The 13,158-nt window shown below is 37.1% G+C and overlaps 1 protein-coding gene across 3 annotated transcripts in view; it reads right to left on the bottom strand.

Moving 5' to 3' along the window:
• The window catches only part of TBC1D5 (TBC1 domain family member 5), a 187,496-nt gene that overhangs the window by 78,515 nt on the left and 95,823 nt on the right, over positions 1-13,158 (bottom strand). For all 3 annotated transcript variants that reach the window (XM_074150326.1, XM_074150323.1, XM_074150324.1), the window contains one exon: positions 913-1,055. In XM_074150326.1, the coding sequence (XP_074006427.1) occupies positions 913-1,055 (143 nt within the window). The remainder of the gene's footprint in view (positions 1-912; positions 1,056-13,158) is intronic.

Below are 13,158 nucleotides of genomic sequence, written 5' to 3'. Positions count from 1 at the left end.
ATATTTTCAAGATTGGGCCCTAAAATAGGAACCACAGATGTTGAAAACTTCATGTGTCCTAGAATACAAAATTGTGTCAAATATGTGACCTTGTTATAACCTAAAGCTTACAGATTGTATATAATTAACTCTGAACAGCATGCTTTGGAATTCATATATTTAATGACAGACATGCATCTTGATGCAAAACGCATACTTTGTTGCGGCAAAGTTGTATATAGGATTTTTTGCAAAATACGACGGGACAGAAATAAATGCCTCAATCATTACACATCTTCCTCCTCCCATTCACAATTATCTAAGCTAACAACATTTTTGTGATTTCTTGTTGGCCCCAACTTAATGTATTTATTGGTCATCACTAACCCATAAGAATTCACCTTTGCACGTATTTCAGGCGTACCAAAATAAAATAAAATGATCATTTTTTAAAGATGCCACTCGCATAAAATAAACATATTTTGTAATTCTTACTCATCTATGCATTTAGATTTCCTTCAAGATATATCTTCAAAAATTATGAGTCATTGTCTTGTGCATTTTCACATTTCTCACAGCAGAACAGCACAAAAATATTCCCAGTGTCAAAGGGAGGCTTTACTCAATTCATGAGCTTGGTCAGAAGGTGGAGCTCTATACATACCTGTGTCACTTAACGCCACATAAAATCTGCGACTCCACATAAAAACACAGAACTACTCAGAAAACAAACCTGCATTTAACTCCAAGATACAATTTGTTTCACCAATACAGCAGACCGCGTCTGATAATAAACGGCTCCTCTCCTAGCATTTGGAGCGATTTTCAGTATGTTAAAAAAGTCACAATGAAATGTAGCATTTCTTAAGTTCTCTTTCTCCGAAAAATAGGTTTGCATTCTTTTTAAAAGATTGTAAGATAGTTGATACTTACAGGCATCTCTAATGTACAACAACATGGCTACAAAAATGTAGTCAACTAAATTCAGGGTGATACTGTCAGCAAACAGAGCATCCCAGACAACCAGAAGGTCCTGAAGTGGGAATTCACGTCCAAACAGGAGCCTTACCCATCGCCTGAAAAAAAGACAAAAGACTGATTTGTATTTCTCTGTTTTGCCAAGTATGGGAAAGTCAGGATATACATCCCAGGATCAACTACAATAAAAAACATTTTACCAGAAAATTTTGCAAAGTGCGAAGATCTGTGATAACGATTTAACTAATTGTATTTGTGGAAATGTTACTGCATCTACATTAAAAAAGTCATACATTACAGACTGTAGAAGCTTAACTGACCAATATTATTACATGGGTGAACCTCAAAGGACAAAACGTATCAATCCTGTATACCATACTTTTGAGCATTTAATGCGATAGTGATCTAAGATGAAAGGGAGACAATGTTACACATGAATAGCCTGAACAGCAAAAAACAGGAGAGTGAAGCCAGTGGTTTATGAGAAGCCCTGAAAAGCAGAGTCAAGTGAAAGCCAGTTCAGAGGCAGACGCCAAACAGCAGTTAAAATGGACCGGGTGACTCTTACGTTAAGAGGCTTCCTCCCTGTTATTGATGACAGGGTTTGCAGCTTCATGTAAAATATGCTACGGATGCTATTTTGATTAAACCTAATTTAAATCTTTACCAGATTTAGTGATAATCTGCATGTAGACTATACAGTTAATTCCTGCTCATAGCTGTGCTGTTTTCATACCTAGCAAAATGTGAAAATCTGTCTTATTAAATGCAATATTTGCTTGAGGCTGGAAGCTTGAGATGCAGTAGAAGAAAATTATTTCTCAAGATTTCTTTCCAGTTCTGGCTCTTACACTGACTTACTTGCTGACCTCAGGAAAGGCACTTGCCTCTCCTATTCCAGAACAGACCCACTGGCTTTGTACCTTTTTAGGTAGGATTATCTAAGGTTATATTTGAAAGAGCTAAAGAATAGTTAGTAACATTAATCCTGAAATAGTTATTACAAAATGGACTTAAAAATAATGAATTACATTTTTAGCTAGGATATGCAAATTACTACGCATGTGGAATCTGTTTATGCAGTGGCAAGAAAAGATTGATTGCAAATTTCTGCTAAGCAAATTAAGTCATTCTTTAAAACTCACAAAAATTTCTAAAAAGGCAACTAGAAATTTCATCAAGATCAGTTTCACTTGTAAGACTTCATGTTTAACCACTTCTGTCCCAGAACTCGTTGGTTTAAGGCATCTGGTTTTTTTTTTCCTGATTCCAGTAATAAAAGTTCATTTCTAGACAAATGAATTCCAACACGTCAGTTGAGCACAAGCTTTTAAGATTTTCTTTCTCTTATAAAAGAATTTCAAAGGAAATGTTTTGTGAGTCAAGGATTTGTTCACTTGAACTTTTATTCCCCCCGCCACTGGAACCATATGTATAATTTGCAAAAACATCCATGTTACAGACTGAAGAGAATTTTCTCGCAAGACATGTTTCCTTTTAAAACTGAAAATACATGATTTCAAAAGACAGCATCATCTCATCCTTATATCAAACATTTACATTCTAAGGTCTTGTAACTTTTTATGGAAGTGTAGTAATTACAAAAGTCACAATATTGGCTATGACAAAACACAAACTCCATTTCCCTCTCTGATCAAACCCCTTTCCTATGAGCAATTATTTTCAGGCCTCAGAAAGAGAAGTCAGAAGAACTGTTAGCAAAAAAGCAAAGCTTAGCTAGTGCATTTAAAACCACGTCTGTTCCATCGAAGGGATTTTACCATATAGTGGCACGTCACCCTACAGTGATTAGCCTACAGGAGACTATTATCCTATGGTGACACAAACATTACCCAAACTCTGCGTGAAGCCTATTACTTGCATTAACAACCCCTCCCACCTGTAAAACCACAACTTTCAAGTTACACAAACTGTTAGGCAAGAAATTTCAGCTAAGCTTGAAGCATTTGAGCTGACTTTGCTTGCTACCACCCAAATCTCATTCAGAATCCTTGCTAAAAGTCTAATACCCTTCAAGGGAAAAAATACACCATGGTGTAATGGGATTTGTTATTAGTCTTTTATTAGAAATCTCTTTTGCTTCTTTACTACTTCATTATGCAGTGTTAATCGTTTGTAGATGCAGGTTTATTCTGCTCAAGCAGAAGTCATTCCTTTTTTTTCTCCTGCTTTTATATTTTCTCCTGGGAAAATTAAATCTCAGTCCCCAGAGGTATCACGTTTCACAGATGTAGACTGCTGAAGAACAACTGGACTTCTTTTGCAACCACATTATTACTGTTAATTATTTGAACCTTCTTGTCTTAAAGGGAGCAAGCAATTCATACTGTTGTAAATGCATATATGCTAACTGCTCTCTTATTTTCTTCGGCAGCATTTAGCTCACAGCATCTATAAACCACGGACCCTATTGCCTATGAACCATGCTGCCATATGGCAGGACTTCACTCAGCTTTTATATTCATAAAAAGGGATCTTAATTCCTTAAAGTCAGTGTCCACACTGAAAAGCTGTCTTTCAAACTAACACGTTTTTATTGCTTTTACAAATATTTGCAGAGAATTTAAGACACACTTAATAATTGCATTGGTCATGATAAACCTTTCTTTTCTTTTTTTTTGAGATGGCTGTCTGTGGTTTAATTATTGTTCTGTCCTGTTAATCTTGCCTTACATCTGTTACACCTGCAGACTGCGAGGCTCACAATAGTATACCTTTTATCACATGCAGTAATACAATAATTCATATTTTACCAGGCACACTTAGCAATTGAAATCTACAAAAAACCCCAACCAGATTCTTTAAAGCCACAATACACCAAGGTACTACTACTGACATTGTAGAATATGTAACTGTATCTTCCACTTATGATTCCTATATAATTAATCCAATATTCTCAAGAGATCAGTAATTACTAGCAATAGATAATGATTCATTAATGACCTTACAATATAGGGAAAACAGGAGAAAACTGTGCTCTAGTAAAGCCATTAAATAAGTCAATGATCCAGCCTTACCAGTTTTAACTAAAACCACAACCATTTTGACTGAGATTTACAGGACAATTCTCCAAGCATCAATAAAATTATGTCATGCGTTACATATATTTAGCTGGTTATCTTCTCTGTCTTCTTGGAAGGCAGAGAATTCTTTTTAAAAAAACTAAGTAAGTCTAAGAAAAACAACACAATTAAGTCATAAAGAATAAGAAAAACCCTAAGTCCAGGAAAGACAAAGCATGACTTTGAAGCTACTTCTAAATGACTAAATCTAGCACCTACTACAAGTTGCCTAAAAACTCTACTTTAAGAGCCTGTTTTCAGCCATTTATACTTTTGCTAAAGTCAGTCTTCAGTACAATTTTCACTCCAAGCATCTGCTCAAGGCTTGATTCATTGACACTATTCATTAGAACAACGTTTAAAAAAATTCTGCTCATGCTTAACTTATTTTTTCCTGAAGCATTTCATTAAGAAGGTCTAGAATCAAAACAACAAGATCTCTGGTATTTCCTTTTTGCTGTGTATATTAAAAAAAAAAAAAAAAAAAAAAAAGCCAAATTTGATAACTCCTTGGTTGACCTAAACCCAGCAGAGTGCAGATTTCCACAGAATACACTCTCTTTCTTCCTAACTCTTGCCACCAACCCAACAGTGCATTGGCCACCCTGTCCTTCACCCCAGCTGCACCCTCCTTCCAGCACGGGAAATGGGAAAGGTGCGTGTCATCCACTGGCAATGGCTTGCATCACTTAACGGATGCGATGGTGGAGGATGCTGTTTATCCAGTTTCCAATGCTTGCAAGACTCACTAGTCGAAGTCTTGCAACGAAAGGGAGGATTTTGCGGATGTCATTTCATCTTCAGTGCAAGTTTTGCTGCTTGTTTTAAAATAAAAAAAATTTTTAAATGGACTGTAAGTACTGAAAAGAACACCATCTTATCAAAACTAAGCACTCAGAAGCTGAGAAATGCCAAAATTAACATCAGTTGTTTACTGACTGAGAAAATGATATGTAAGCTCTGTCTCTTTAAACTCTGTATGAATTACGTTCAAGCAAACATTTGTAGCCAGTGCAATTTACTATGTAAAGTCACGGTCAATAATTTAGGAGAAAGGGTAGACAGACTTGAGCTGTGATCAGCTTGTTCAAAAATAAGATATGGAAAAAGGATGAGGAGCAAAATTTGTATAGTACTTTCAAAAGAACTTAAAGCTATACAGAAGATAAAGAATTAAATAGTTCAATGCCAGGCAGTAAGCACTCCTCTGGGTAGACTTGGTGCCTGCACTACCATTTCAGACATCTATGTTTCCAACCTATGGGCACCGGGTGGGCTGCAGTCAGAACGCGGCTGCACATCTTCCTGGCTGGCTGTCCTTCTGCAGGGCTAACACAGGCTCACCAACACTTGCATGGATGAGAAGAGCAAAGATAGCTGCAAATATACAGCAAAAACGTGCTCCAAAGAAGACATTTCATACCAGAAACTCTCCTGGATTTGGTAGATGCCAGAGGCAATCAGAGGGAAAACAGGCAAGTTCAATCAGAGGATGTGTAAAGTTTACTTTCTTTTAATGAAATGAAGGAGACCAATCAAGACAAGCTTTACCAACATTTCAGCTTAGACGTTACACAGTCCATTTCTCCAGTGTTCTGTCTCCTTTCTTAATAAATCTTGTTTTTATTAAGACTCCTGTGGCTTTATACAGTTCAGGGATTTTGTACGGAATGTCCTAAAGAGATTACTAAAACCTTCAAATGATACAAGACAGAGAAGGAAACATGCCTGAAGTATAATCACAACTTGTTCTTTCAGCTACTCTTCGACAGGGGTCTTGTGGAAGGGCAGTACTGCTCATGGTGCATCAGAAACTCTTAATGATCACAGATGAGAACAATGGCAAAAAAGCTAAGTGTAACAATCAACAAAATGACATTTCTAAAATAAACAAAACCGTATTAAAATCCAGTATTTTGTCAGAACAGAAAGAAGCATGTGAAATCCCAATAAAGCCAAAAAACTGCTCTAAGTAGTTATGTGGGAAGCTCACCAGACTTTCAGGGATTTACAGAAACTTCTGATGTGTTTGATCTAAATGCTGAGAATTTTACACACAGCATACCCTCATATGCACACCATCCATAAAGGATGTACAGTGAGATATTGTTACAGCATATGTTGCATTTTTTGCCTTAAGTTGTGAAGGGAATGAAAACAGACATCTTGCTAGAAGATCTGTCTACCTCAACCATAAATTCAAATGTTAATTCTGGATTTATTAGATAAAATTATGTGGCCTTTGTCATTTGAGAAGGCAGACAATATGATCAGATTTTCCTTAGGCTGTAAAACATTTTAATATTATAGATTTCTACCACATTGTCTCCAGCAGTGTGCTGATTGTACAAAAGTGTGTGTGATAAGGATGGAAAAAGTGTATGCCAGCATCCAACAAATAATTTGGCTTCTTCTTAGACTTGGAGACAACAGAAAGTATAAAAAAGGGTTCTTCTTACATGTGTGCATACACCTGCCTTACCCGTTTTAGTAATTTCAGGTTTGTATGTGGACTATTATTCTGCTAGAGAACCACACACACACCTTGGTGTGACCATGATATTGGTGGGATTGGCCTGTCCCGCACTCCCATGTGGAGTGTCCATTTCATCTGGCTTCTCCTGCACTGGCTGCATGAAGATTTGGTGGATCATTGCACCTAATGCAGAATTCATGGCTCTACTGCTAGGTGGATACAGTGCAGGGGTTCTTTGGTTTGGGTTTTTTTCCTGGTTCAAATTCTGTTCGGTTTGTGGTCACATCCACATATTTAAGTTTTGCAAAGCTATATTAAAAAACCCTCAACTTTAAAAACTATGATAAGATCCACAGGCTTTGTGTTCTGTGGCTTAGACACTGGGGCCTTAAAGAGTAGTTACATGCAGAGGTAAAAATTACAGTGTTTTAAAAAAATACAATTAAAAGTGAAACCACACATTCATATTATGGATTATATGGGTTTCAAACTCTACCATGGGTTTTTCTGTCAGAAAATAAAGATTTACAATTAAATAACAGTGATAATGAACACTTGTTTATTAATATAAATCTACTCAAATTTAGGTTAAGTGATGACCAAGAATCCAGTACACAGAATACTTTGTTGTCTTCTTTCCACTGGGGAAAATGGTTTTGATTTGTCCTGTTGAAAATTCCTGCTGTTCTATATATCCTGAAAATTTTTAACATTAAGTACTTTATCATACACAGACTAGCATACCTTTTTAAAATAAGTACCTTCAATTTTATTTTTACAAATAAATTATGTGACATGAGTGTCTAACTGTTATTTGGATTATTCCCTTTCCCATTTGGTTTCTTTTAAGATTACTGGCAAAGACTACTCAGTTTTGCATTTTCCTTCTCTTTTTGGAAGACTCCACACAGTTCCTTATTAAGGAAGGTTATTCCTTCTAAAAAATGAGTTCCTAATAATTATCTCTCCCTCCTTACTGTAATTTACCCATCCTGGCAAAAGCACTTACTGCTGTTTTAAGCCACACCAGTTGTAATACACTCTCTTGCAGGAATGTGCTTAATGAAAAAGGTGCCATTGCATCTTCATAGCAGTAATGTTTAATATTTTTAGGAATGTACTAAAATAAAACTTGAACCTGTTAGCCTGCTTTGGCTAGGCTTTGGCATCAGTGCTGCTCTTGGCTTCAAATTTTCCATGGCTGCTATTGTCAGCAACTGCTTCTCCCCAGCCTACAGCCAAATTCTTGGGTGGTACCAGTTACTGGGTACCTTGGGCATGTTCACCTGAAGTGGTGGTGCCCCTGCCACAGAGAAGACCATCTTCCTTCACGTTCTTGCGAAGGTCTTGGTGACCGATGTAGTTCTAGCCTGTTGTACTGTTCTTCGTGCAAGTTTATGGGAATCCACTTAATGCTGACAAGAATGACCTATTTTGCTCCTTCATGAAGCCATTGCAAAGTGCAACTTCTCCTGCCACTTCACCCTACTGTTGCATGCAGCCCAATGATAAGGAACTTTAAAATAACTTTTACAAAGAGGATCACTGGTAACCATACTCACCAAAACCTATCCCCAATTTTAAAATTCTCCCCAACGTTTCTACTCTGTAACAAGGGTACCTGGTTACATGGGGCATGGAAAAGGCTGAAGTACTGAATGCTGCCTTCGCCTCAGTCTTTACTAGCAAGACTGGCTTTCAGGAATCCCAGGTGCCAGAGACAGGGTAAAAGGCTGGAGCAAGGAAGATGTACCCTTGGTGGAAGAGGACAAGGTCAGGGAATACTTCAGCAAGCTGGACACAGTTAAATCCATAGGCCCTGATGAGACACATCCATGAGTGCTGAAGGAGCTGGCAGATGTCATTGGGAGGCCACTCTCAATAATCAGTGATTGATCATGGCGACTGCGATAATGTCCAAAGACTGGAGGGAAGAAAATGTAGCTCCCATCTTCAAGAAGGTTAAGAAGGAAGACCCAGAGAATTACAGGCCAGTCAGCCTCACCTTGATCCCTGGGAAGATGACAGAGCAGCTAATCCTGGAAACCATTGCCAAGCACATGAAGGATAAGAAAAACATCAGCATGGCTTCACCAGGGGGAAGACAAATGATACACAAATTCATACCAGCAAAAAGCCACATAAAATATACGCCAGAAGATCACCACAAGCAGTTCTCCCCTCCCTCCCTGCAAGCCACAATAACCCCATAAACAAAAATAAACCACCTGCAGTGACAAGAAGACTATTGAAGAAACTTGCCTAAAGACGTGGTGGCTTCCCATACTGGAATCTTTAAATTCTGACCAGATGTTATTACAAAATTCTGGCTAGATATCATGTAAGATATCATCTGATTCAGTCCTACAAAGGCAGGAATTTGACTAATTAAACTCATAAACCTGTATAATCTTTGGTTACTGCTCTGAGTCTGTAATTTATTTGATTGATCTTCTTAATGCAAAATTCCCTATAACATGACTGGCGGAAACAAGGTCTTAACCTGTAAGTAATTGTTTCACCTTTTCTTTACCTGATGGATGAACTTTTGACTTTTTTCTCTGAGAGAATTCCAGTTTCTCTGCATATTCAAATACTTTTTACTGAATTGTTTAAAGGACAGAAGTTTCAGACATTTTTCAAGATTTTTAAAAAGGTGTTTCATGTTGACAACAAATATTGCAGATCAAAGTTGAGGCACTCATTTATTAAATGTTAGCCAGAACACAGAGGTAACAACATGAAGGGTCCAGCTCATTTAGAAATTCTTGGGGCTAAACTGTGCTTTTATTCAATGGAAAAAGACTGAAGAATACTGCCACGTTCCTGTAACACAACTAAGTTTAAACAGCTCAGACAATACCCAGATTAAAAAAGCAAAGTTCAGTGTGATAAAATTATGGTGATAAACAAAAAGGACCAGAAGCGGCTCCTGCATTCTACTGGAAAAAGCCTTTTGAAGTTGATGATAACCACCCGTTAAGTGCAAGGAGTATGGGACTTTATCTCTGATACATATCTAAAATCCTAATTTAACGACCAATATCTGCACTCATAAGAGAAAAATGTCAGACCTTGAAGGTGTGCCTACTGAATTCTTACTGCTCTTTCCCTCTATGCGATTCAAACCCACAGTCCTAAATACCGATGATGCATGTGCATTTTGTTTTGAAAAGCACTGCAGAGTAGCAAAAACATTTCCTTTTTTTTTAACAAAAATAATTACAGGTGAATGATTTTAAACACTGTTTGCTGCAATAAACCTATTGAAACAAAAGAGGCACTTCTAAATTAGTGAAGTTCCTACTGATATCAGCTATTAGCAATTAGGAATTCCACCCCCCAACTTTTCCATCTTTAAACAGCAATGATTAAATTTGGTTTTAAAGTGGAGAAATTATATTAGAAAAACAACTCTCAGTGTTGTAATTAAAGCACAGTTCTTAAGATTATAAAATAAATTTGCTAATAGCTTTATCCATTGATTCAAGATGCGTGCAGTAGGTTTAAAGGATACAACCATCCTTTTATACAATCTCTCTATCAAAGAGGAATCAATAACATTTTACTGTCCCATATTGTTAAATCTTCTATAGAGTTATTACATCTCTTGGACAAGACAATCAAAAAGATATATATTTTAAAATAAAAGGAAGAGAGATAATTTGTTAATAGCTCTAAAATAAACAAATAAGTAGTGAGAAAATATTACAAAGTTTCTATTTTCATATGCTATCTTGGAGACTTCCCTATCACAAATATTAAATAAAATGCCTTCTCTGTCCATAAAAAATTGAAATCTACAATTGAACCTTCTTACTGTTACTCTGTATTGAAATGTTAAATCAAGTTAACTTTTTCAAGTATGGAAATACTTGATCAAGTATCAAAATACTAAAAATTCTGGGAGATATATTTTTTTTTTAAATTTTTCAGAAGTTATCTGTCTATATACAGCAACGGAACTGCTACTGGAAAACACGTATCCAAATCAACAAGGCAACATGTCTGTGGTGACTGTACCACTATTTTACCAATCCAGGTTAGCCTTTTTTTCCTTTCTAATCCCATTACTCCAGCACAGGTGCTTTTTGGTGTTTCAGAGAATTCAGTTGATAAGAAAGACAGTTTTAGGCTTTCATAGCAAAATTATGGATGGCAATATATCCAAGAATATGCATTAGAAAATAAAATAAAATGGTAACTTTAAGCTAATTAAATCATATATCAGATTGACTCCTTTATCTCATAAAGCTGCATAAATATATGTCAAACATATCTGAAGTAAAAGGACATGGCCTTTACAAAGTGATAATCTTTCAGTTGGGCTTAAAGCGTAAGAAATTCAAATTGTGATACTTTGATATGAAGAAAACAAAAAACCTAAGCTATTATTACTAAGCTATTTGGCAGCTGTGCTCACCATAAAACAGGCACCAGTAATGAAGATTTTATTAACATCAACAAAATCTCACTATACATACCATTTTGAGGAATCCTTATATTAGTATTGGGAAAATTCCTGCTAATTATGCTGAATATGAACACAGGTAAAACTAGACCACCACAGATAAATAAATTCTTTGCCAATGAACTGCTAAGAAAAATATGTAGAGATAACAGGACACCAAAACAGATGCAAAAGCCCACTAGCCAGATACTTTAAAGTATTGTTTTCTGTGCATCCAGGATTTTGTTTGGGTATCTTCCATGGATGACTGGAGTACCCAACTTTACGGCAACTCTGTCGAGAAAGGAACTCTACTGGAAATTCCCTGTTTGAAGCTGCTACCCACAGGGGTCAGACCACCTCCACAGCAGCCTTCAGTGGGGAGAGAATCCTGACTTTCTGTACTTCGTTTCATCACAGTGTAACAGGATGCCTTCCCCTTGAGTGTCAAAATCAAACAGCAATAAACCTAAAATGGACAGAATTCCTACCTATCACCTGAACTGGGGGCTTACTTCTGCAAACCTCTTTATAATTAAGCATATAACATTTCAAAATCTCCTTGTGGCTCTCAACTCCAGAGAAGAAATTTATTTATTTTTTAAAATGAGGAGAGAAGATTTATATCATCACTGAATTCAATATTACATCTATTGTACGCTCTAAAACTAAATTAAGAAGCCGTTCAGAGGCCATACATGCAGCAGTCCATTTCAATCTATTAGTCTGGCTAAATGCCTTCATACATCCAGTGAAGGGAGTCATCATCATCAATCTGCCAGTTTTAGTGACCAGTCAACTACATGTTGATGCATGTACTGAGGAAACACAAGCGTTTCCTCCCTGCTGTCATACCCCTAAACTTAAGATCCAAGTGAGGCTGTTCCAATAGGTAGCACGCAAAATGATGATTTAGCTCCTTAGTGTAAGTAACTGTTAGAATGACCACTTTATTTATAGCCATAGTTCAAAGGCAGAATATAAGTTTGGAGCCCAATTCCATTATCAAGCAGGGTAAGGCAAATAAGAGTTAATTTCTTTTGCCTGGTAAGTTAATTGCATCATCATTATCCAGAGTCATACTTTCATTTAAACTGCTAAAAAATGCAGTGTGCAAAAAAATGCACACTTTGAAGTTGTTTTATCTTTTTTGTATATACTTTAAAAAAGCTGGTTTACATATTACCTGCACGAACAGGAACTTCTACTGTTGTGAAACAAAGTACCAATGACTGGTGGAGTTTTGTGCTGTGTAGCGGCAGCCTTTTGGGAACGCCGCATCTTTTCGGAGATGCGCAAGGGCTTAGTGGTCTCGTTTAGCTACCTATGTGCCCCTGCAGAAGCCCCTGCTAGCAATAAAACACTCTGGTGGCAAACAGCTAATTCATTAATTAACCACAGTATTTGCTGGAAAGGAAAGCACTAAACAACGCTGCACAGAAAGTGCAATTGCGGTTGTTTCAGGTCCCTGTCTGCAGTATGTGCGGCAGAGGCAAGCAATGCCTATGCTGTTTCTAATTATTCCAATTATCATGGCACACTATGAAAACTTGATTAATAACACTGAAGATATTGTTGTGGCAATTAGCCATATGGTTGTGGGACTTTATTCTGTCACGATTTAGCCATTAGCATCTACTTATGTTTGTCAGAACAGAGCATCCGTGACAAGTTGGAGTTCCGCTCACCTTGCCGAGTCCCCGGTGAGCAACACCAGAGAAATGTTTATTCCTGAGAGCCCCGTGCCTGAGTAAATTTTTCATGTGGCATCCGGTCTGACTGGGGACAAATGTCAAGTAGCTTATGCGACGACCCATCACGCTGGGCTCTCTCTGCAAGAGGGACCTCGTGAGCGGCTTGTCAAGGCAGACTTCTTTCCGGGGAGGATTTGACCACTAAAATTAGTGTCAAATGTTTTGTATTCAATGTTTTCAACGGTTAACCGTTCAGACAGCATGCACCTACCCTTATTTAGACATGATGAAATGCTCTATTATGATTTTATACACCTATGAGTTACATTTTACCGTGTGCATGAAATGTATATCTCCAAGCAGAGGGACCACGGGGCAGCACTCCTGTCAGGCTGGTCAGCTGAACTGACAGCTACACGAGCTGACAATTTTTATGAGCCAGCTTTTAAAAACACAAAGTATACGTTAAAAAACAACATTTATTTTAATTGTTCTCTT

Source organism: Numenius arquata, chromosome 7 (assembly GCF_964106895.1).
Source record: "Numenius arquata chromosome 7, bNumArq3.hap1.1, whole genome shotgun sequence".
Lineage (NCBI taxonomy): Eukaryota > Metazoa > Chordata > Aves > Charadriiformes > Scolopacidae > Numenius > Numenius arquata.
This window is presented reverse-complemented; position numbering and strand designations above follow the sequence as displayed.